This window comes from Cyprinus carpio, chromosome A20, assembly GCF_018340385.1.
Source record: "Cyprinus carpio isolate SPL01 chromosome A20, ASM1834038v1, whole genome shotgun sequence".
Classification (NCBI taxonomy): Eukaryota; Metazoa; Chordata; class Actinopteri; order Cypriniformes; family Cyprinidae; genus Cyprinus; species Cyprinus carpio.
In genome coordinates, this window is record NC_056591.1 from 21,014,914 (window position 1) to 21,041,402 (window position 26,489).

The following is a 26,489-nucleotide window of genomic DNA, read 5'->3' on the forward strand; positions in this document are numbered from 1 at the left end:
TAAAATTAACCAAATAGCTAGCGTACCTGGCTTCATTCTTGCTTTTCATGATCAAATCAATTTTCAGTTGGTGAAATAAAGCCTTGCCCTACATTTATTCTCCTGCATGCTGTTTTACTTGAAATTACATAAAGTTGCTGAAAACACCAATATATGTTAACTTTAAGCATTTGGTTAATTTCATTATTTATTTATTTTTGTTTTAATATGAATGTAGTGTTCTCAGCTCTCTTTAAACACTTTAACTGTGTTTAAATCCATTACGCAAAATCACCACAGAAAACGCCAGTAGATTCCCATCTGGGCCTGCTTTTAAAAAAAGCTGATGCATAATATAAACTATTACATTTGTTCAGGATAGGGTAATGTCATTTAACTTCATATTTTCAAGACTTTCCTGTAAGGCACTGGTGTTGGAAAGCATCCCTCTTGTCCTCTCCAACACCCCATAAAACACATTCACCTTGGGAATACTGCTGTGGAGAAAGACTTGTGGCATTGAATGGGAGGGAGGCGGACATTCTTCAAGGGTCTAAAAGTCTGTGAGACACTCTTTCTCATGGGCCCTGTTGACTCATGAAGCATCAACAGAGGGCAGAGTGTGTGTGGCCTTAAATCAATGCTTAGCATTTGAAACACAGAGTCTGTCTGACAGAAAACAAGTGACTGGTCTAGTGCTAGCAAACCACTGCATGATCATATGGAAATAACCATATGAGTTGGCTTGCAGTTCCGCATGCGGCATGTTAAGTGCTCTCTTCTTGATAGAGGGTTGCTGGTTGTTTGGCTTTATCCCTCATTGGTCATCAATGGTCAGTTAGACCACTGGCTTTTTGAACAGGCCCTTGGGACACTTAAAAGCAATTAGGAAAAAGTCAGTTTGCTCAGTCAGTTTTGAATACTTTTCAAGTTTATTTTAGTGGCACTTTGCACAAATAGGGAACGAAATACAACTTGAGACCCTTGAATTATTATTATTACTTTTTAAATGCTCATTGCAAGTCGTTGAATCTTTTATCAATCTCATGCAGGTGGTATAGAAAAAAATCACCCCCCTTTATAATAAATCACATGTTGTTGCTTTGCAGCCTGAAATGAAAATGGACACAGTTTTTATTTTATCCTGTATTTACTCAATTAAACTTATAACATCCAAGTTAAAAGATAGAACACCAACATGTCTGAAAAAATAAATAAATAAAAACCAAAATTGCTCAGTTGGGAAAGGATCACCCCCTTGTGTGAGTATTTTTTTTGCTTTAATTCCAGCCTTTAGTCTGTTGGGATTTGTCTCTACTAACTTTGCACATCTAGACTTTGGAATATTTGCCCACTCTTCTTTGCAGAACTGCTCAAGTTCAGTTCAATTTGATGATGATCATTTGTGGATTGTAGTCTTCAAGTCATTCCACAGATTTTCAATGGGGTTTAATGGGGTGTTGAGACCAAATAATAAAATTTTAGTCTCATTTGCCTCAGAATCTTCAAGGTGCGTTTTGGCAAAGCTCAGTTGTGACTGCATGTGGCTTTTCTTGAGGAGTGGCTTTTTTCTTGCGACCCTGGCATAAAAGCCACATTTGAACCCTTAACATTGCTGTCGGCCACTTGGTCACCTCCCTGCCTAGTTTCCTCCAGCTCTTTCATCCAGTTTGGAGCAGCATCCTGATTCAGGGAGGGTCTGTGTTGTACCAAATAACTTCCACTTCTTAATAATAGACTTCACTGTGCTTCACTGTCTGACTTGTGACTGCCCACAACTTTATCCCGGAGATCTTTTGATAGTGCCTTGTCACCCATAGTTGATTGTTTGCTTCAGTTGAACTACCAAGGACTGAAATGCTCCAGGAAAGCTCTTTTCATGCTGCGCTAATCAAAATGACCACAGCTGAAAGTCAACTGGCTTTGTGTGCTATTAAGAAGGTGATTAGCTACTCCCGATCGAGTTTACAAGTCATTTTTAAGAGGGGGGTGATCCTTTTTCCAACTCAGTGATTCTGTAAAATATATATATATATATATATATATATATATATATATATATATATATATATATATATATATATATATATATATATATATATATATATATACATACAGGCGTTTTCCATCACGCAAAAAGATCACGACACTCATTAAAGGTGATTCATACCACGAGCAGGTATGTTGCTCTGCATAAAATTGAACGATATACAGCACAGTAACGATTTTATAGATAAAATAAAATGTATACAAACCTGTATTTAACCGACGAATGCATCAATTCGATGACGCTTACAACTGCTCTCTCTAGAAGAGAACGCAAAATTCCCGCAATAAATAACTCAACCGCTGGGTTACGTCTGACCCAAGATGTGAGTAATACAAAAAACACCCAAACATTGGGTTGTTACATTTGACCCACGAGCTGCAAAACAACCCAAACACTGGGTTGTTACGTTTGACCCAGGAGCTGGGTAACACAAAAACTACCCAAACACTGAAAAAATAACCCCAAAAAATGACCCAAAAGGCTCATCCCAGCCTATATATATATATATATATAGAGAGAGAGAGAGAGAGAGAGAGAGAGAGCGAGAGAAGAGAGTCTCTTTTGCTTTATATATAGAGAGATATTTTTGTTATTTAAATAAAAAAATGTCTGTATTTGATGCTTTAAATATATATATATATATATATATATATATATATATATAGTATATATATATATATATATATATATATATATATATATATAATAAATACAATATATATTATGATAATATAATATAAAAACATTATATAAGAAGTTATATAATTATATCTAAACTTATATTACATATAAAATAAAATTATATATACTGAACATATTTGTGGAAAGACCTTGATTTACATTTCACTTCATTTTAAATCACAAACTTTATCAGTCACATAAATGTCATCGTATAATTGTGTTTTAACAAGAACCATACTTCAGTCATTAATCATGGTCAGCTTTCCAAAGAGATCAGTGTATCAATGTCAGTATCAATGTCCTTCAACACAATGTCTATTTTATGCTGAATACAAGCTTTTCAGAGCCAGACCTCTCTTCCTCTGGCACTCTCCATTGTAATTTTCACTCTCTGGCTTGTGACACTTTTGCGGTCTACTCAGCAGACAATGGTTTTTTGAGTCATTGTTTGGATCTATTTATAAGGTGAGAGACTGGTGAGAGACAAACAAGCTCTCAGGTCCCATAGGTATTGCTGTAACCAGTGTTTCCAAAGACGTAAGTGTGCCATAAACCTCTAATTAGGCTTTGGTAGTTGTGAATAATGGAATATTGTATATGTTTTGACTAGTCATCATGAGTTCCACTTTATTTTGTGGTATTGCATGGAATCAAGAACATGTAGCACTGGGAAACTGTTGAAGAATATAACATTTTTTTGTTTTGTTTTTATAATCAGCAGACAGATCCTGCTGCACACATTGCTATGGGAATCAACTGGCAAAGCTTTTTTTGAAAAAAAAAAAAATGTTTTGGGGGTTTAAACTGTGTAGTCTGCATAGTTGAAAATGTGATATGTCAGATTTGGTTATCATGGCTTAAAAGCAACGCAGACAGCGATCCCAGCACAAGAATGGTTTCACAAGCCAGTGATTTGTTATTATAATGAAATCAGACTTATTCATTACAAATTACCATTGCAATAGGGCTTTTGGCTAGCTGCTTGCCATTTCCATATTTAAATTGGGGATATAAACCTAAATCTTATTGACAGTTCATGACAGAAGTGTGTAATTCGGTCACGTTTGATGAAGAAAAGCTCGATTATTTGAGTTCATGGACTACATCGCTTTCTTTCATGCACATACAAAACCCAGACCCACTTGTAGAATGAGAGAGGGTGGTTCATTTTCAGGCACAATGGGCCAAACCTGTCAGCGCAGTGCACAATTATGCAAAATCAACCAGCTACTTACACGACTTGGCTCTTTATTTGCGTGACCTCTGCATGTCAGAGCATGCATTGTAGCTTTGCAACCCCACACGTTCCAGAGATGCAAGCAGTGGGGTGCAGGATGCAGAGTCTTAGCTCTGGCACATTCCTGTGAGGAATGCTGGGAGTGTGGGAAAGACCTTGAGGTTGGATCAGCTGATTCATCCTAATGTTTAATTCTTGGTACAGTTTCCATTTGTGCTGGGGGTCCGGCTCTATCGCACAGGGTTCAGCTCCATCAGAGTATACACACTGGCTGTTGTGACTTCTAAATTGCTTTGATTGTGTTGGTGCAAATGCTTGTAGCATCCTAAATAAAATGGCCTTTGTATGTTTTCAAAGTTTCAAAGACTTGCCGAAAGATATAGCGGGACCACCGCCACACTAATCAAAGCGAGTCACTGGGGCCTTAGAAAAAGCCTGAACAAGTCAATGAGAAGGTTTAACTGATCTCTATTTCTTTTAAGCGACTGAATAATGAATGGCCTTTTCTGTGCTTCGTAAACAAGCCACATGGAGAAGACAAAGTGCAATACTATAAATCATTTTGTGCACAAATATATTTTTGCTAAATGTTTATTAGGTTTTTAGTGTTGACTAGAATCTTTTCAAATTAGCAATCTTAAATTATACTTTAATTAGTGAAAGAGAGTGTGACAGTGGAAATTAGAGTGTTTCAATGACGCACGAGAATAAGCTTTGGGAGTTTGCCGCTCAAATGACTGTGAGAATCTTGTGGAGGCTGAGAATGTAATTATGCGGTCCATGAAAGAGAATGCATGCGGTGGGTCAGTGATGACTTACTAGTCATTTAACAATAACCGTTTTACTGCAACAGCTAAAAGATTTGCCAGACAGCACTCTAAACAACACCAAAAAAATCCTGCTTAGATTTCACAAAAGTTTCCACAAATTGCTCTATTAAAAAAATACACTGACAACATGTATATGGATAAAAGGGTTATACTTTTTTTTTCTTTTTTTATATTTTTATATTTTACATTTAGTCTAAGTTTAAGTAATTTTGTTGTTTATATTAATTTTTATTTTTAGTTATTTTAGTATATCAAGTTAAACCAAATTAGAATGAAAGTATTATGTATCAAAACGATTGACCAATATATCTTTCATAGATGTAGGGAAAATGCATGGATTTAGTGACATTGCAATTTGGTAAAAAAGCAGTAATAGTTTGTGAAAAAGCGATCAAGTTTCATTACAAAACACATTGTTATTGTTTTATTTACTAAAATGGACAGAACTGTCCATTTTGCACTTGCACTTACACTTGCATTTATTTTTATTTGTTTATTTTATTTTTAAATCCGACTAAAAACTATTTATATATTCTATAATCTGGATGTTTAAACCAGCTGCATATTAACTAACTGTGAATAAATCATTTTTAACCACACAGCTCACTAAATGTAAACTGCACTAACCACAAAGCCCCCAGTCACTCTGGTGGTTTGTGCATAACTAAAGATCACATGACCGGGGAGCAGGTGAGCATATGCTCCCACCACCTGTTTAATATTTAACAGTGGGAACGAGGACTTTGAGGAAGCCCCATGGCATCTGCAGGCTCTGTGTTTCTGTGGTAACATGATTGCTGGTGCTTGTTCGAAGGTGCAAGGCGACACGTCCAACACAACACAATTAGGCTGGCCGGCAGCAGAGGAGCGAGCTAATGCTGATTATAATTACGTGTTGATCTCATCGCCTCCTCCTCCGTCAACAGGCTCATTTAAAAACAGATATCCGTTAGGACTGTTTTCACACAGAGTGCCTGAACGAGACTGCAGTGATGATGTTGCACTGGACGTTTTGTTTGAACACAAAGACAGTCATATGCTAATTATTTATTTATTTTTTAATTAATTTATATAAATTATAATTATTACTTATTATTTATATTAATTATACATTTCTGCATCAATGTTTAATAAAATACTGACGTAAAAATGCACAAAACAAACTATTTCAAATAATTTATAAAAGCAATTTAATTATTATTATTATTATTTTTTTAATCAGGGCATTTTGAAGGTTTTTGCATAACTATACCACCTGGAACAAAATCATTCTCTAATGACAGTGATAAATTCGTAGTAAAATCTAATTAAATTATTTTATGCATGATTTACATATAACAACAATGATTTTTTTTTAAATAAACTTATTTTTATATATGTATTTTATTTAAAAAACATTTTTTAAATAACATTTTAATTATAAAATGTATCATAAAATTATATATTTTGTATTATTTTGTGTGTCTGTTCGTGTTTATTGTAGAAAAAATACATGCAAATGAAATATAATAATACATATTATTTCATAAATTTACTTTTTATACATTAATACATTATTAAAATAAGAGTATAATAAAAAATAAGAATATATATAGTGTATATATATATATATATATATATATATATATATATATTACAGGAATGTTTGGGCAGTATGTAGGGTTTGTTTCTGGTGGGACACTCATTAGTGGCGGACTCTAGGCGCTCGCTCACTCGGCCCATTTTAATCTAACAAACGTTTGCTGCTTTTGAATCCGAATTAATCATTAAAGTCATGTTTGCATCTCTTTCTCTCTCTCTCTCTGTTTTTTAAAGTTATGTACAGTAATTAACAGCAATGTGTTTGTCGTTAACTTATGATTAGCTTAATTTGGACGTGCCATATTTGACCTTTATATTTTACCTCATGTGTGTCTTTACAGGTATGTTTGGGCTTTCTTTTGAGTCCAGATACGTTATGTTTAATGATGTAAATAAATAATAAAATAACTATAAATGACCTTTATCTTTGTTTGTTGTACTGGTGATTTAAAGAAATAAAGATAATGCATGATTTAGTATAGAATAAATCAGCACATGATTTATTCTATACTTTCTATTAAAAAAATCACATGTACTAACACACTATTGAGTATTGAGCCCGATTAAGAGATGTGGTGTGGTCAGAGAGCAGAGGTACAGGATCATCCCGGCCTGCATGTGTCTGGATGGAGAGTGAACTGTACTGACACTCACCAAACATTCTGACCTTACCTGCATGTTTCTAGTTTGGTCATTTCTTTAGGGATCATTCTACATATATTCTTTGTGGGTTTTGAGTTATTTATTTATTTTATAAGCTGCATATAAGTCACAGTAGGGTGAGTTTAAAAGAAAAGAGAACAACACAAAAAAGACAAGATTATTTATTAATGTATTTAGTATTTTCTATGCTTGATGAGGAGGATCACATTAATCCTTCGCCACCCAGTAATTATTATGACAGTGCTGAAGATGTCAAAAGCTCAAATTATGATATTGAATTATTTAAATAAATTTCAAAGTCAGAGTATTTCTTATTCCTTCTTAAAGAGGCTGTTTGATTTAGTTTACCCATAAATGTTATAAAACATATACTAACATTTAGTTAAGGCTGCCATTATTCATGTGACTCCAGTCAATGTTAAGGATAGTTCAGTTGTTCATGATTAGTTAACACCTTTAATAATCATTAGTATATGGTGAATTAAGTATTAATTAAGGCATTAGTACATGATTATTCATGTACCCTTATTGTAAAGTGTTACTGAAATTATATATATGAATTTAAAGCAGCTACTTTTACATTCTAAAACGACAAATCATCAGTCCCACAGAAGCAAAAACATACTCAGACATTTCAGTGCCTTACAACTGTAATTATCAACAACTTTCCAGCTTCCCGGATTCTCTGTACTGTGCTCTACCAAAACAAGCATCTTATATAGCTGTCTAACATAGTTTATTTTTCCAAACCACAGATGAAATGAGCTTGCAACTTTATGGTTCTTCTGCCTACAGTTAACCTTAAAAAGCCTTCATGAGTGGTGAGTGTGACATGCTTTCATGACATGCCTTCCCTGTAATTGTAAGCCAAGTGCCCAACCAGAGACAAAACATCATCTCTTGGCAGGTTACAAGGCTCTCTGCAGATGGTTGGGAGTAAGTACCTGTGGACACAAGCTACCAGAGCTGGAGAAAGCTAGTGTGAGGCCTTCAGGGCACTTCTGCTTTGAACCGGGATCCTGCCCACACCAGAACTGCCTTCGCGGAGAGCTCAGGCTCTGCCAATTTGGCATCCTCCAGTACTCACACTGCTCTGCACTGACAGTGAAATTGATTCTGGCACTGCGTATGTGCCACCTACAGCTAGCCCTCTCCTCACATGCGTGATGCTGTCAAACCAGTCTACTGTCACAGGCAGTGGTGCACGCTTTTCAAAGAGTTGGCGGCAGATGTTAACTCAAATGGGGAAATGTTTTCGTTTAAAATTATGATGTGGTTTTTGATGCCTTGAGAGATTCAGATCACAAGATGCTTAAAAGTAGTGCAATTTGGGCTCAACTTGATGCAAATTTACAAGGGTCTCATATTGCATTTATTCCAATTTAAAAGAATAGTTCACCCAAAAATGAAAATATGCTTAAAATGTATTCCCAATCAGGTCATCCAAAATTTAGATGAGTTTTTCATCAACAGAACAGAGAAATTTAGCATCACTTCGCTTGCTTGCCAATTCTTCTGTAGTGAATGGGTGCCATCAGAATGAGAGTCCAAACAGCTGATAAAAACTTCTCAATAATCCATAAGTAATCGACATGACTCCAGTCCCTCAATTAACATCTTATGAATAGAAAAGTTGTGTGTTTGTAATAAACAAATCCATCAAGATGTTTTTAACTTCAAACGGTTGCTTCTGGCTGAAATGTGAGTGCCCGCTCTCCAGTGAAAATATTGTCTCATCTGAATCAAGATGGATTTTTGTGTGAGAGTACAACAGGGGACAGGCATTTTCACTGGATGAAGAGTTATTATAGATTAGGAACTCATATTTTTTATTCAGAGGCAACAGTTTAAAGTTAAATGCCTTAATGATGGCTTTGTTTCTTCACAGGGCATTTTTACTTCACAAGACGTTAATTGATGGACTGGAGCCGTGTGGATTATTGTGATATTTTTATCAGCTGTTTGGACTCTCATTCTGATGGCACCCATTCACTGCAAAGGATCGACTGGTGAGCAAGTGATGTTCTGATAAAGAAACAAACTCATCTACATCTTGGATGGCCTGAGGGTAAGTACGTTTTCAGCAAATCTTCATTTTTGGGTGAACTATTTCTTAAATTTTTCTCAAAGAACAACCATGAGATCAAAATAAAATAAGTATTGTGGAGCTTTGAATTGATGGTCTACAGAAAAATTATAAGGTTAATGGATAGACATGCAGAATATCTGCCAGTCACAGTTCCTGGGTCTGGGAAAGTATCCCCTATGAAAGGAGACCTTCAGAAATGTCACATCTCTCTGATTCCCATCACATCTAAAATAAGAAGCATGAGAAGTGGCGGATATTGGCGACTTTCATCTTTTCGAACAATACTGAATCTCTGTATGGGAGACAGGCTTCATGCCTTAATTGAATTACCATCCTGCCATTGGTCTGTGGGATACTGAATGTGCCATACTATGATGATCCAGACAGTGGCCAACTTCTTGAACCATTTTCCCATGTCTCAGCACAAGTGAATTGGCACAAGTCCTTAATGGTTTCCCCCTTAGTAATCAGAATTTTTTCTGGTCAAGTTGAATGTGTTGAATGACTGAGTATTTTCATGAAGTTACTTAACATGTTGTATTTTCTGACCAGACATCCCACTGGGAGTAGCCCCTTGTCCTCAAACATATGAAGGGCTACGAATAAGACTAAATGTTTGTGCTGGGATAATAGGCCCTTGACAAGTAGAAAGCATAACAACCACTGCAGTCATTTCCTTAAGAGCTCTGATCTTGCAGGCCAGCGTGTCTGGTTGCTGGACATTCAGTGAGTTTCAAAAAATACCCAGATTAATCTACTGTCGACACATTTTGGCTTGTCACTTATCTCTTATCAGCAAAGGGCTGGGTCTTTTCTCTTGCAGGTTCACCAGATGATATAATACTGGAGTGCTGCAGATTTTGGGTGGGGTGGGAGACAACGATTCTATACACAGTCACACTTACCAGCTGGAATCTCATGCACATCTGATGCAGATATGATATATCTTAGCTATTCAATGCATTTGGAGTGTTTGGATGCTTGAACTTTATGAAATGCATTCTTACAACATTGTGGCAAATGCTTAGAGGCACTTAAAAATAAAAAAAGTGTAATTGTGATCTGTCAAACCAAATGACAGCCTACATACACCAAGGACTTTGAACATAATATTATAAATATTACAACAATTTTTTCCTTATGCACTGCCAAAAAAAATAAAAATAAAATAAAATAAAAAAAAAATCATTAAAATAAAATATCATTTAGATAATGATAAATAAAAATAGAAAACACACTAAGATATAGGGGCATTAAGAGGAATTTTTAATAATTTAATAATTAACAAATTAATAATTGTTCCTGTGGCTCAGTGGTAGAGCATTGTGTTAGCAGCGCAAAAGGTTGTGGGTTCCATTCCCAGGGAACACACATACTGATAAAAAATTGTATAGCCTGAATGCACTGTAAGTGGCTTTGGATAAAAGCATCTGCTAAATGCATAAATGTAATGTAAATAATAAAAAAAATATATAAATAACATTTTGTTTTATAATTGCATTTTAATGACATTTTATATAAAATGTAATATTGAAGAAATTACATTACATTATTAATAAATTAAAATAATTAAAAATAATTTATTATATATATATATATATATTATATATATAATATATACATATATATATGAATAATTTATAATTATATTTATTATAATAATTATTATTTTTACATGTATTTAAACTGTAGTGTTTCTTCATGACTTCGCTTACAGTAAAAAGCCCTTGCTTACTCAGCATAACAGTAATGAAGCATAAAAATCTCCCTACGATTACTTTCACAGTATTTTTAGACCATAAAGTCAGTCCAGACTTTCAGTAAATACATACAGCAACTTGCAATGGAGCCTAAATGCAAAGGACAACAAACCCAGTTCAGATTATTTTTTCCTCCAGATTTACCTACATATTCAACCCACGTCTCACATTGCCACATGGCATTCAACACAAAGATGATGCTCAAATGTTTTAAATGAAAACTATTTACTCATCTCCAGATTATTTCAAAGACTTAATCGCACACAATGCAAACATTGAGAATTCTTTGTGGCTTAGTGTGTCAGCTCCTCTGGAGAGCCAGGGATAATTGTATGTGGTCTTATGAAAGAGAGTTATTCATTTTACAAACCAAGAGGAAAAGTTGTGGGAGGTTAGTCAACTTTTTTGTGTTTTTTATTTATTTATTTTTTTGCCTAATGAAAATCATCACAGCAGTGGTAGTTTGGAAAGCCAAATAGAAGAAAACATATGGTAAATGCCAGAAATATCACAGTGGATATTTTGTTGATATTTGTTAACTTATCATTGTCTTCATTTGGATGCTATAAAATATATAGTGTATGTGAAACATAACAGACAGTGAGATTAAGATTAAAATAAGGTATCTATAGCTTCTGATACCCATGTGTTTATTTCTTTAGACTTTGTTTGTGTTCTTTGAACATATTGTTTGTGGACATAACCAAGACTTGATTTAAGAAAGGCATGGAACAGAACACTGCCCACATAACAAGAAAACTAATAAGCCAAAGCCAGCAGACCCTTAAACATTTTTTTTTCACTGATGTTCAGATGTTAGGCTCATTTAAAGGGATAGTTCATCCAAATAATTCTGTCATAATTTACTTACCTCCATGTTATTCCAAACCTGTATGAGTTTCTTTATTCAAAATAAGATATTTTGAAGAATGTTAATAACCAAACAGTCACTGGTTTTCTTTAAAAGTCAATGGCTACCGGCAACTGTTTCTTTCCCATCAGTCTTCAATTATATACTGTATATATATATATATATATATATATATATATATATAATCTATATATATATATATATATATATATATATATATATATATGTGTATATATATATATATGTGTATATATATATATATATATATATATATATATATATAGATATATATATATATGTATGTATGTATATATATATATATATGTATATATATATATATATATATAGATATAGTATATATATATATATATATATATATATATATGTTAAATATCACACACACACACACACACCACACACACACACACACACACACACACACACACACACACACACTTTACCACGTTGTTGAAATAAAAATGCACTGCTTAAATGTGCAGTGTGAAACAGGCTTTAAACACATGTATGCAGCAGACATCAAGGCAGCTTACTAATCTGTCTATGAAGGAATTTTTTTCACCCATTTTTGCTTTGATACTTCTCTTCAACACACACGCACACACAAGTGGTCAAACACTCTAATGTTCCCATCTCTGTGATGTTCACACACTCACTATCTCTGTGAAGTCCTCCTCTCTCACACACAGCGCTCTGTGTGCTTTCCTGCCGCACGGACAAAACCTCTCTCTTTCTGTGTCTCACACAAGCTCTCCCTTTCTTTAATCTATCCAACCACCTCCCCCAAACACACTCCTCAGCACGTACACACTCCACAGGCCTCCCTCAGAGCTTGTACTCATCTCATCTCTGAACTGCATGCAAATAAGATTAAAGGTTAGTAAGTGGGAGAGATGGGAAAGGTGAACAGAAGATGGACAGACATGAGACGAGTGGGACTTGAGCTGTGAGTGGCTAGAGAGAAATAACAAGAGATGGAGAGAAAGAGCAGGGCACCTGCAGGGTTAAGTGTGTCTGGTGACAGGAAGGGAGGGAAAGCTGCAGTAATGTCTGATTCGTGAATGAATTGTTCTTTTGAGTCAAATCTTTTCAATGAAACAGTTGAATCAGTTCGCATAACGAGTCTGATCAGTTTGCTCATGAATCATTTAGAGTGGTTCTCTAAGAACTGTCTCTTTTGGGCCAGTGTTGTTATTGCTAAAAAATACAATTATTAAAAATCTTAATTAACTGAAATGAAGCTGAAATAAAAAAATATAAATATTCAATGAAAAACTTAAACAAATGAAAATTAGACATGTTGCCTTGGTAACTTACTGAAATAAAATAAGCTGAAGTGCTAAAAATAAAAACTAAAGTAAAAATGATTTAATAAAATGTTGAAAATGTAAACATTTAAAGTTAATAAAAATAAATTAGCTAAATATTAATAAAAAAAACTAAAATTACTAAAATTTAAATTAAAAATAATTAAATTGAAAATAATTAAAATTAAAAAATAATTAAATTGAAAATATGAAAACTAAAAGCTAACACTATCGTACTATAATAATAGTACATTAATAATACTAAAATAATACTGTTTGAAAACTCGCTGATTCACAACTGTGTTAAGAACTCTGTGTAACAAGAGCAATTTCTTTCAGACATGTTTATCTCGCAATGATCCAGGTTTTCAATTTACTCAGCCACTGAGAACCACTTCTTTCAGACATGAAAGCATTTTTTATTTCAGTTTTATTTATTTCAAGTTAATTTTAGAGCTTCAACGCCAAGGCAGCATTTCTCATTTTTCCTAGTAATTTGTTAAATTTTTATCTAATATTTATATTTTATTTCAGCAATAGTAAAATTGATGTAAACTAAACAAATAACAAACTAACAAACTAGATTCGTTTTCTAAATGACTTTGTTTGTAAAAGCTAAATCATGGATGCAACAAACTAAACTGGTACATGCTGAATTACAATAAATGAAAAACGGGTGGGAAAATCAGTGATATTTTAATGTGTATGGCTTTATTGGAACGTTTTAAAGAACCACTGAATTGATTCTTTAAAATGATTCATTAAAATACATTGCTCAAAAGAATCAATTCATTAAAATGAATCAAATACCCCATAGCTACAATGTAGAGTAATGGCTTTCCTCCAGAACTCTCTCCTCCATCCTCTCTCAGGGTTGTTCTCATGGCTCTTTGGCCAGGGAGGGAGAGGAGCATCGCTGACTTCCTTGGCCCCTGTGCTACAACCACAGAGAGCTTTTTGTGATGGGAGCCCACGCCTGTCACTTGCATTCGATCCTCCCGGACCGGCTGCAGTGGCGGCCTACCGGGGTCGCCCCCAGGGCACTGATCAGGTGACCTTCCCACCGCGTTCACAACTCCTTCAGTAGCAGGAACAACAGCATGTCTCTAGAGACAGGCACACATGTATTTAACAAACACACATCTTCCCTTTGTGGATTTCGACTACGCTCGCACTTACATTAAAGCACACTGACACATGCACATGCTTACACACACACTCCTCTTTCCCGCAGATACACATTGTTCACTTCCCAAGCCTCATTAATTCAGTAAATACAGAAAGTAACAAATATTAGGTACATTCCATTCTGAACTCATGTTCAAATACTTCCTTTAACTTGTGTTCAAAAGTTCCTTCAGTGCTGTTTGTAAACATGATTTATGAATTTAACTACTCTCCTGTTTCAAATCATGTATAAAAATAGCATTAAAGCAGCAAATGAAAGCAATTCCCAGCTGTGCACACCTTCTATCTCCACGCATCTTATGAGGAGCCATTATGTGCATTGGGATTACCTTCAATTTGGCTGATTTGACCATCTGGGAATCTCACTATCTGGATTGACTTCCTTCCATTCAACTTTGTTCTTGACTTCTATTCTTTGAAACCCTCTCATGTCCAGTGTGAATGAGTTACATGGAGGCACTATGTCTTGGCCAGGGAAATGGGGGTTAAGGAGGGTCTTCCCCGGCCAATAAGCTTTCGTGATAGACCCTGTCTGGTTTCAGGAGATTATAGACTGTGGATATTGTTTGATGGAATTAGATGCTATAATTGATATCTTATTGAAGAATGTCCACATTTCTGGAAGTGATAAATACTACTGGTTCTGGATGAGAGCACTTGAAATGCATATTTTCATAATTTTGAACAGTTTAAGAAACTTTACCATAAGCACAGTTGCTATATTGAACACCAATGTCAGAAAAATGTAACACCACTGCTGCAAAGTGTAATAAACCCTGATGTCTGCAGTGCATTAAATGAAAACATTGGGCTTTGTGCTCTATATCTGTGATAAAATATCCTAAAAATCAGATTTAGAAAATGTATAGGGAAAATGCTGGAAATAATAAAGATTTTGGTGTACATGAAAAGTTCCCACTAAAACAGCTTTTGTATATTTAAATATGCCACAAGTACAACGCACACAAAACTTTAAAGTTTATTAATGTTCATGTTTCTAAATTACAGTGCACAGTCTAAATGAAGAACCCTTAATATTCAGTAAAAAGTATTGGCAGTAAAATGAAATTTGCACCTGTAGGCAAAGTCACTGGGTTCAGATTTATGAGTATGCATTCTTGCAATAGGCAGGCTGGTGTTTAAGGGCCAGCACAATGAGTCTGTGCTGCAGTGTGCTCACAGCACTTCCCAGTGTTGTGCTGGGTGATCCCCTCACCGATAAACAGTGCCCTCTCCACCCTTACACGTCTCTATCAAGATCTTGGAACCCACTGCCCACTTTAGTACTGTTCCCACATACACACGAAACACACACACACAACACACTCACACACCCCTCTTCCCAACAAGCCCTTAGGAAATCCAAGGGAAGTTAGTGACAGGCGTGTCTGGTTAAAGCAATGTAAAGCAAACCCTTTGTGTAACATCTTTTGGGTTTGTGTGCTTAGTTTATAAGACTGATGGTTTGGAATGAGATTTTTAATTATTTTCATGTTTTAGCTCATACTACCCTCCACTAATTAACATTTGATTAACAACCTGCAGTGAGTTACTGTTAAAGTTGAAAATCAAGCCTTTTACACTTTTACATTTAAATTTAAAATCTTTCACAGCTAAGACAGCTTAAGACATTTTGTATTAAAAAAGGTTCGATGTTTGAGAGATCTGACTGAACGTCTTGCCAAATACATGGTCTGCAATCAAATAAACATTACAACATGGAAAAAAGCTTTCAAGAAAACCAAAAAAGCTTTAAGCTACTTAAGAAATAAAGGTCTAAACATGAAAAAAAAGACCAATAACGGAGAGCGGCCAAAGCCAGAGAAACATCCTTATTAAAGATCCTAGTGAAAAACACGAATCTCATAACTTAAACCAATGCTTTAATGCTGTCATATCAGGGTGGAGAAGTCTATCTGGGGGAAAAAAAAAGTGTCACCCTTTCATGAAAAATGGATAGCTGTCAGAAACGGCGAGGGCGAGTAAGCAGTGCTGCGGGGTTGCCGGTGTGCTGTGCTCAGAGCCGCAGGGGAAAGGCTGCATCTGGTCGCTAATGAGCCGCTCACAGGCAGCGACGTTCTCATCAGCTCTGTTTGTTTTCATAGGCCTCTCTGTGTCCACTCCACAATTGTTTTGCTTGGTAGGCCCTACCGTCGTTCTCAGGCTCTCGGCCCCTTGTTTATCAAGTGACTGCTCTGTTGTTTTTGTGCCTCACGTTCATGGGGCTAAATATAATATGTCCTTCCTTCTCACCCAGTCGCTTGTATCGTGACAGACACTGGTTCTCAGCTACATCGGTAAGGAGAGATAGATTGGGGGTGTTTCCCATTGCTTTAACCTCCTCTGGCGGTGGTCCAATGAATGCAATACAATCAGGATGTAGAACAAACATTCTCTAAAATGCATGTGTGTGGAAAAGATGCAGTGTTTTTTAGTTGTCTATGGATTAATAGGTCTGAAGTTAACAAACGAACTTCCTGAACTCTGTTAGTTATATAAAGTTTTTTTTTAACATGCTTTCTCAATATAAAAAAGGCCTTTCTGACAATTAAAGTTGGTTTTAAAAAAATGAAATGAAAGAATACCAATAGAAATATACACAAATTCTGTCATAATTGAGCTTTAAATTTTTTTGGAAACCCATATGACTTTCTATATACCGTAGGCTTCCATGTAGTTCAAGCAAATATTTTATTTTTCTGTTTTGCTGTAATCACTTGCTTGATTGTGCATTATTCATCACTTTGAGCAGATCTATTCAAATATAGAATAAAATAATCTTGTTTTATTTTTATGGCGCTTGTTTCTATAAAATAATATAAAATAAAATAAAACACCTTGTGAAGGATCTGTCCACATACACGCATGTAAAAGAGCAGCTTGAATTGTTTTTGCTAATCTGCTAAACATCTCCATTTGTGTTACTGAAAAGTGCGGGTGAGCAAATAATGACAGAATTAAAACGTTTTAGAGAAGTTTTCATTTTCTTCTTATATTTAAGTCAGTTAGGATATATATATATATATATATATATATATATATATATATATATATATATATATATATATATTTCTTTAATTTGTGAATGTTCATTTTTTGACTATAAGTTTTTTCATTCTTTAATTTGTGAATGTTCATTTTTTGACTATAAGTTCCATTTGAATAAATACATGTAAACGTGAGGCCGTAACGAAACTTTAAGCTTCTTTCTGGTCTCTTAGACAGATATGAACCGAGGTCGTCTGTTTTTACATTTTGCAAAAACAACCACATGACTTGTGATCAGTAATCCCTCTTATTGTGGACATGTTGTGACTCCCACTGCCATAATTCCTGATCAGTGATCCCTAAATGCTAATATTACCTCTGTGCTTTTTGGACCTTTATAAAAGTCCAGCACATTCATTTCTGTCCACAGTAAAATGCTCTAAACGGTCGACCAGCTTAGGGATAAAAGTTGGCCCTCAGACCCCTAAAACCCTCTTGAATACCCTTTCATGCAGCCAGCACGGGGGGTTTGGACTCTGATCTATGCTCCTTTTTTACAAGTACCACCGTTCAAACGTGACAGCAGGCCAGCACTTCAGAAGACTGATTCAAAAGTATGTTCAATAGGTCCTACCCATCACATGCTCTTTGGCTAAATCATCATGACCTGAGATTTCAACCACCCTGCCACACTCTTTCCCAGGCTTTTCTCCTTGTGCATGCTCTGGTGACAGCCAAACCGCCAGCCAGAACGAACCACCACCCTCTTCCCTTTTCTCTTCAAACATTTCCTAACCAGACTCGTTCTATTAAAATACAAAACTGATGCTGTCCCCGAGAGAAAAGAGGGATAGAAAGAGAAAAAAAGAGACTTCATAGATGTTGCGTTATGCAATGGAAGGGGCAGTCGCTGTCCAGACAGTGGCACTCTGTGTGAGAAAGCGTGGGGCACGGCGGGGCGGCATGGTGCTGGTGTTGCACTGGGTACGGGATGATCTTGGTGAGTCGTGGGAGCGATGGTGAGGAGGACAGGGCTCCTGGCGGCACTGTGCTTCTCTCCCCCAGCCCTTTAGCTCTCACACGGGAGAAGTGGGTCAGCTTTGGGTGCCGAGGTACTGTTACATTTGAGAGCCTCCACTGAATGAGCTTTACTCCCTAGATTACAGGACAAAGTGTTACAAAAGATGTAATGAGAAACTGAAGGGACATCTTTAGGCCTGCAGTAAGTAATCTGGTAACAGGAGCTGATATGAGATTATTTGTAGTCTCATTTGTGTTCTTTGAAAATTATGACAATTCTACATGTTCATGTCCTCTAACCTTAATAGATGTTCCAAGACTGCTGATAATTACTGCTATAACAACACTGGGGACACTTTTGATTTCCACATAAATCACTAATTAACTCAAGCTTAAGTTACCTTTGATTCTTGGTTATAGAATTTTTTAATCTGCAGAACTTTAAAATCTACACAGTATTAAAGGCATACTTCACCCAAAAATGAAAACCTGTTAGACATAAAGACAAACGAAGATTCATGAATTTAATTTTTTGGGTGAACTATCCCTTTAAATGATAGATAGAAAATGAAATAAGTTCTCAAATGGTAATACTATTAAAAATAACCACATGAAAATGAATTAAAACTTTTTTATTTTACTATTTTTTAGTTTACTGTAATTTATGGTTGCTCTTTTAGATGTCATTGCTGGGGTTAAATTTTAGAGCCAAAATGATGGCATTTCAACATGTTTGTCGTCAAAGAGGATGAACTGCTACTGCATTTAAAGCGCATCAATAATCGATTCCATGGCCGCCAAAGGCTTCACCTCTACTTTAACAAGAAGTGAGCAGTGCAGAGGCACAGACCTCTCACTGTGCGTCACCGCCGCAGCCTCTCACAGGCTCTAAATCAAAGCTCAGGAGCCATGAATGACAATGTCCCTTTCTTCAGGCTCTTTCCTCTGAGGAAGAAAGGCCTGCGAGCCCCCAATGGGCTCCCTGAGAGGGAACAGCGTGGCCTCCCCCCATTCCCTCCCCAACGCTGAACTCAGTTTATGGCCGGGCTGAGGTTGCTCACTTCAAGGTAGTGTTCTTTTGAACAGCGGCGTTGCTGGGGCTCGTGTTACACCTGCCCCCACTCTAACCTCTCCTCATTCACACGGCCCTCCGGGACAAGGCCCTTCTCTGTCCGCCTGCCCCGCCACACAAAGCACCCACAAGCCATCACTGCCAGTGCTGTTTGTTAGCCACCATTGCCCCAGCACTGTCCACTCACACAATGCGTGACTGTGGTGAAAAGGCCCCCCTGACACCCAGCATAGGCAGCCGGGGGGATTCCAGATCCATTATCCATTGCCATGGCAATCTAAGCAAAAGAAGGATGCTTGTTTTATTTATATAAATATATACTTTGTAAGTCGTATATGCATTTGCCGAATTAATCAATGTAAAGCTTGTACTTATTTTAGGATATACTGTCATATAAATGATTAATTGATAAAAAAATACAATAAAAAAAGCAATATTTTGAAGTATTCTTATAATTTAAAATAAATGTTTCCTATTTCATGTCACATGATGCTCAAGATTTTTTTTTGTTAAAAGTTGTGCTGCTTTGTGGAAACACTGTATATTAACAAAAAGCTCAGAAGAACAGCATCTATCTGCAATAGATTTTTTTTTAACAATGTAAAAGTCTTTACTATCACTTCTGGTCAATTTAATTGCAGAACAATTAATTAATTTCTTTAAAAATATGTATAATAAAATATAATACTGACCCCCAACTTTCGAATGGTACTGCAAGGTAATCTGCATATTTTGAATATTTTGTCATAATTACACTGCATCTTTAGCAGTTTTGCGAAGTTATTTATTTAAATTGTTACTTCTCATATATGTCATTGATAAAAAATATTTGTCTATATTTTGATGTTTTTAAAAAAGAAATTGCTACACAAAATTAGTGCCTTCTATTAATTTTTACACCTGCCTGCATAAAGAATTACTTTCAAATTTAAAATAATATCCCATTACAGTCACATTTCCAAATAAGGTGTTTACATGACAAAGAACGATTAATACAGGAATGTCAACACATCTTATTTGGATTTTTAGAAATCAGAATATTGGCTTAGGAATAGTTCACCCAAAAATGAAATTTGCTGAAAACACCCTCAGCAGGCCATCCAATATGTAGATGAAGTTTGTTCTTCATATCAACATATTTGGAGAAATGTAACGATATGATGTATGTATAGAGGACTCATATTTTAATCAGAAGCATTTAAAGTTAAAAATGTCTTGATGGATTTATTACAAACAGTTTTTTGCTTCACAAGACATTGATGGACTGGAGTGGTGTGGATTACTTGTGGATTATTGTGATATAATTCTTTCTATCTGACGGCACCCATTCACTACGGAGGATCCACTGGTGAGCAAGTGATGTAATGCTAAATTTCTCCAAATCTGTTCCAATGAAGAAACAAACTCATCTACATCTTGGATGGCCTGAGGGTGAGTACATTTTCAGCAAATTTTCATTTTTGGGTGAACTATTCCTTATTGGTATATGGCCAAATTCTGATTAAAATTGAAATATTCTAGTGCATGTCGAAGAGTTCAGTGGCCAATTCTTACACATTTCCGAATTTTAAAGTTTTGGCATGTCACTCTCACTTGACTATCAATCAGTATATGTTCAGGGTTGAGGAGGTTTGTTACTGTGTAAACAAAGTGTGTCAGAATCTAATCACAAACACAGACAACACAGCACTGAGCAAGGACGGCCTGTTAAAGTATCAGTGGGGTGCCGAGAGCAGACCTGCCGTCGTCCCCGACACACCCCTGCGAGTGATGCTCTGAAGACCCCACGTGCCCTCTGCAAACATCCCCATGCGCCACAGACGGGACAGCACCGCATTCTCACGAGAAACTGTCGTGTCCCACTGTCCTCATCCGAGGCAGTTCACACAACTTCCAGAGAGCTGCAAAATCCCCCAAAAGAGTTCCCAGAGCATTTTTAGCTTCTGTTTCTAATATTAGACCTTCTCTGGTCAACGGAGATCAAAGGTCGGCGGAACGCTTGAAATGTCTTACAACCGAACAGTTAAATATAGAGGAAGAGACAATTAGGAAGATGAGCGGCCAGCAGCCCAGTGTCTTTCTGCAGTCAGCTGTGGGTCTATTTTCTGCTGCCAGAAGAAGAGAGGAAGGAACACTGCGTTTCCTGTAAATAAAGAGAGGAGTTCAGCAATCATTGTTTTGACAACGGAAGCATCTTTTTCTGACACTCGTCACATCTACGTGTGAATAGAAGCGTTCCCTCCTGGCCCAGGGGTCAATTAGAACCATTCACAAGTTGAAATGAAGATCTCTACGTCAGGTGAAGTTGTAAACAACACTGGAGTTTCTTGCCTCAAAGGGATGAGATGTATCAAATTACATCCGTGAAGCCGCATTTAGAAACGTGTCCTATCTTGAATTTATTTTCAAACTGATCTAAAACACAATCACAGTTCAAAAAATTACAATAATGCAAATCACATCAAACTTCCAGAAGGAATCACACACAAAAACGTTTTTATTTTTTTAAAAAAGAAATACTTCCATTTTGCAAGATTACATTGCATTACATTAATCAAAAGTGACATTAAAGACTTTTATAATGTAACAAAAGATTTATATGTTAAATACAAAATGGAACTTTGTAAGAATCCTAAAAAATGTATAATGGTTTCCACAAACATATTAAGCAGCACAACTGTTTAATAATAAAAATTCAGCTTTGCATCTCAGGAATAAATTTAAATTTTAAATATATTGACATAGAAAACACTTATTTTAAATTGTAATGATATTAAAATAATATTTTGCAAAGCAGTGTATGTTTGAGAATTTATAATTATATTTATTGAATAAATAATCTAAATTTAGTAAAAAAAAAATAAAAAAAAATCACTTTTCATGTCATTTACTGTGACAAAATACGCATTTCCGAACACTGAAACTGTATTTTTACATTAACGTTCATGTAAAGCAGAAAACCTACTAAATGCATCTAATGTTTTCAACTGTATGAGCTAATTAAATCATTTAAAATCATGTTTCATTAAAGCTGATAGCAGGTATCCCACAATGTGCAAAATATCCACAGTAAGTACATCCTTCCTGGTGGATGTTCAAGAAGTGATAACCAGAACACCCATGAGCAGGATGTATTGTCTACACCCTCTACAAATAGAGAGTACCTCCAGGAAACGGTGTCATGAGAAAAAGCGATGACTTAGGTAGGAGAAGATGACCAGAATAAAAGCTATATCTGTCACTACAAACACACGCCCCAAAAAAAGATCTGCATGAGGAAGAGACTCATATCCTGTAAATAATGAGTCAGCTGCCTCGCATACAACACTGTCTGAGGACCCTCATTTGCATTTTATCACTATATAATGAAACTGAAAATTATTGTGGTTAAATCTTAAATCATATTGTATACAGAACTACAAAGCTCATCATTTAAAGTTTACATTTCCTGTATTAACTTTGAATCAGTTTTGTTTGGTAGTCTCTGAGGAATGTGCACATGGTGAAGTGGGCATTTCTCAATCCCACTCACTTACTTTAAGGAAACATTGTAGACAAAGTGTATGTCAAGGCCAAAACAACTGAGGGAAGAATGATTATTATTATTATTATTATTATTAACAACATTTACTAAGAGTCACAAGAGGATTTAAATGAGAGAATTACATGATTTAAATCTATTATTTCAAATGTTGTATTTTTGTCAGTTACACTACATTTATAGTCTCTATAGACGCTTGACTTGAGTAGCTAAAGGTGAGATGGAAAAACATGCTAAAAATAAAATTTTAAAATAAAAATGGTGCTTATTCCATAAAAATGGTATCAAATGGTAATAGTGGTACATTAAAATATACCATGGTAGTGATTGAGTATTCATGGTATTTACGTGTTAAATATGTAAATGCCATGGTACATGTATATATATAAAAAAAAAAATACAAAAAAAATTATATAAAAAAAAGGCACGTTTTGGTATTCTTTGCAAGAACCAGTAAATTTAATGTATTAAAATTATTTTATTTTATTTATATATATATAAAAATTATCATTTTGTTTTGGTATTCTTTGCAAGAACCAGTAAATTTAATGTATTAAAATTATTTTATTTTATTAATAAATAATCAAAAAAGCAATCATAATGAAAATAGTATTGTGGTACTGCTTTCTATTTAAATGTAGAAATGCTTTCTTACTTGAATTATTTATAAACTTAGATATAATTAAACTAAAATTATTTATATGTCTTTGAAGTACTTACAGATTTTGCCTGACTTGCGTAGTAAGACTCAATCGACTCGCTTGTATTCTTTCACCGTCTAGTGGCGGTTGCATGTCATTACAATAACCGGCAATTTTACTCTCCTGTGCGCTGTGGTTTACATCCGGGTCGCTGTTAGGGAATGGACAACGTTACAATTCATGAAACTAGTTGGACAGCTAAAAGTGAGTGAAAGTCGTATTAATAATATTAATGCTTTGCAGGTCAACCTATGTTATATTAACGCTTTCTTGTGTTACAGCGCGTACCACGAACAGGATGGGTGTACAGAAATATCAAACAGCCTGAGAGTGTGTCTGATCATATGTACAGGATGTCTATGATGGCCTTAACCATACAGGACATCACTGTCAATAAAGAAAGGTTTGTATGAGGCGTCTTAAAATAAAGAATTTTTGCATATATGTGTGTTTACCTTGGAGCGAACGTAGATTTCCTTTCAGTTGCCTGTTTAATGCACATAATTCGCTTCTCAACATTCACATAACATTAGGGAAAAGAAGAAAAATACCACTTATATCCTCTTCTGGTTCTTGAGATAATATAAGTAACACAGCAACAGTGTTGTAACGTCTTCCCGATGGTTTCCATAAAATTGCGTATACGTTTATACAACACACGTGCACAGATCATCATTGTAAGCGAGCAACAGTTGCTAAGGTAGGATTGGTCAATTGCGATTTAAAGGCGGGGCTTAGAGAATACTCAATTTAAGCCATTATACTTGAGCAGTTTATTAAGATTGATTTACATTTGTGCAGTTCATTTATAATCATTCATTCTCATTTATGCGGCTCAGTTATTCACATTTGTGCAGCTCATTTTGACTAATTCATATTTGTTCGGTTCATTTAGATTCATTCACGTTTGTTCGGTTCATTAGGATTCATTCACACTTGTACGAATTCATTCACACGTGTGTAGTTCATTTAGTTCCATACATGCTCTTTCGATTAATGTACATCAATTCGTTCTTGTTCATTTCGTTCAGATTAATTAATCTACACCACAAGTCATCAAGTCGTAGTCTAGTCATTCATTAACTACTTGTCAGTTTTATTAAAAACCCATTTGGGTTTATACTAAAATTCTTGAATGCAGCTTTCTAGAACAATATAAATTGTACAAAATATGTAAATATATTTACAATAATATAAGTTTATAAATTAATAAATAAACATTTATTTTTAAAATAAGCGTGTCTCCAAACTGGAGCAGTTCCTTGAGATGCATTCACATAACTGATCGACTCTTCTCTTCACAGATGCATGAAGCTGGCTTTAGTTCATGACTTGGCTGAGTGTATTGTGGGAGATATTGCTCCAGCAGACAATGTTAGCAAAGCAGAGAAACACAGAAGGGAAAGGGTATGATGGTTTTAAGCTAATTTTTTACAAATGAAATATTTAGTTTGTGTACACAGTAAACATTGAGAATTTTTCTCTTTAGGAAGCAATGGTGCACATCACAGGCCTGTTAGATGATGGCTTACAGAAAGAGATTTACAGCTTGTGGGAGGTGAGTTGATCAAAACGAAACAACTGGACCAAGTTTTGTGTTCGTTTTTTTGGTTCGGAATGACCGGAATACATCTCTCATAGGAGTATGAGACTCAGTCTAGTCCAGAAGCCAAACTGGTGAAGGAGTTGGATCAGCTGGAGATGATAATACAAGCTCATGAGTATGAGGAGTTAGAGGGGAAACCTGGAAGACTGCAGGAGTTCTTCACCTCCACTGAAGGTCTGACAAACGTACACATATCTAACAAGCTCAGGATCGGATTACATAAGCAATTCTAAGAAGAGATACACCCATTAGAAAAATCATTGTTACTATGGCAAAGTAAATTGTATCAGAAGTGCTCAACAGTAGCCGTTCACTCCCATAAAGAATTGTGAATTAAATAATTTGAGTGTCTCAACTTACTCTACACCTACTTAAAGGAATAGTTCACCCGAACATCAGCATTTGCAGAAAATTTACCCCCAGGCCATCCACAAGGTAAATGAGTTGGATTCTTCATCAGAACAGATTTGGAGAAATGTAACATTACATCACTTGTTCACCAATAGATCCCATGCAGTGAATGGGTGCCGTCAGAATGAGAGTCCAAACAGCTGATAAAAACATCACAATAATCCACACAATTCCAGTCCAATCTATCCATAGTATTGCTTTCTCCAGTGAAAAAGTCATCTCGTCTGAATCAGGAGCGAAATATGCACAGATCAAGGACTGTTTACGAGCAAAAAGAGTCCAAAACAGTTCTTAACAAAACCTGTCAGTGGATTTTAAAGTAAGAGGACAACAGGGGATGGACTTTTTCACTGGAGGAAGCATTACTATGGATTTTTGCCAGAAGTGTTGGGTTAATGATGGATTTGTTTTTGGGGTGAACTATTTCTTTGATTATTTGCATAAAATGCGATTTTGCAATAACTTACAGTTTCTTACATTCTTACAATTACTGATTCAATGAAATAGCTTTATATTTTGCCTGTTATAGGATGTATTTTCTCCTCTGATCATAGGCAGGTTTCATCATCCGGAGGTGTTGGGTCTGGTGAAGAGTCTGAATGAGGAGAGAGCTAGACACATCGCTGCCAGAGGAGATAATGATACAGAGAAAACCACTGACACAAACTCTCACACACTAGTGACACCATGATCTCAGTTCCTGTCCGGCAATGAAGCTACCTCCACACATCTGTACACAAGACTGTTAATTTTGTCCAGATTAGCTGTGTTTATTATAATCTTATTTCACTGCACAGAAGCATGTTTTGTGGTTGTTTGATGTGTCCTGTTTGTTTGAATGATTTGCAGGAGTTTTGATAAAATAAAAAAATATATATTTTTATTCAAACTAAATG

The 26,489-nt window shown here is 35.5% G+C and overlaps 1 protein-coding gene across 1 annotated transcript; it reads left to right on the plus strand.

The window, feature by feature from the left end:
• The first annotated feature begins 23,649 nt into the window (after positions 1-23,649).
• hddc2 (HD domain containing 2) lies at positions 23,650-26,482 on the plus strand. The gene is made up of 6 exons (XM_019099212.2): positions 23,650-23,780; positions 23,858-23,979; positions 24,881-24,983; positions 25,066-25,134; positions 25,218-25,356; positions 26,148-26,482. Exons 1-6 carry the CDS (start codon positions 23,757-23,759, stop codon positions 26,282-26,284), a joined length of 594 nt encoding a protein of 197 aa, XP_018954757.1. The 5' UTR covers positions 23,650-23,756; the 3' UTR covers positions 26,285-26,482.
• Positions 26,483-26,489: the final 7 nt, after the last annotated feature.

Excerpts from the sequence above, each read along its gene's own strand:
- hddc2 (XM_019099212.2), top strand. The coding sequence starts at position 23,757 with ATGAAACTAGTTGGACAGCTAAAA. Across the intron at positions 23,781-23,857 it reads AACTAGTTGGACAGCTAAAA|CGCGTACCACGAACAGGATG; the intron begins GTGAGTGAAAGT and ends CTTGTGTTACAG. Across the intron at positions 25,357-26,147 it reads GTTCTTCACCTCCACTGAAG|GCAGGTTTCATCATCCGGAG; the intron begins GTCTGACAAACG and ends CTCTGATCATAG.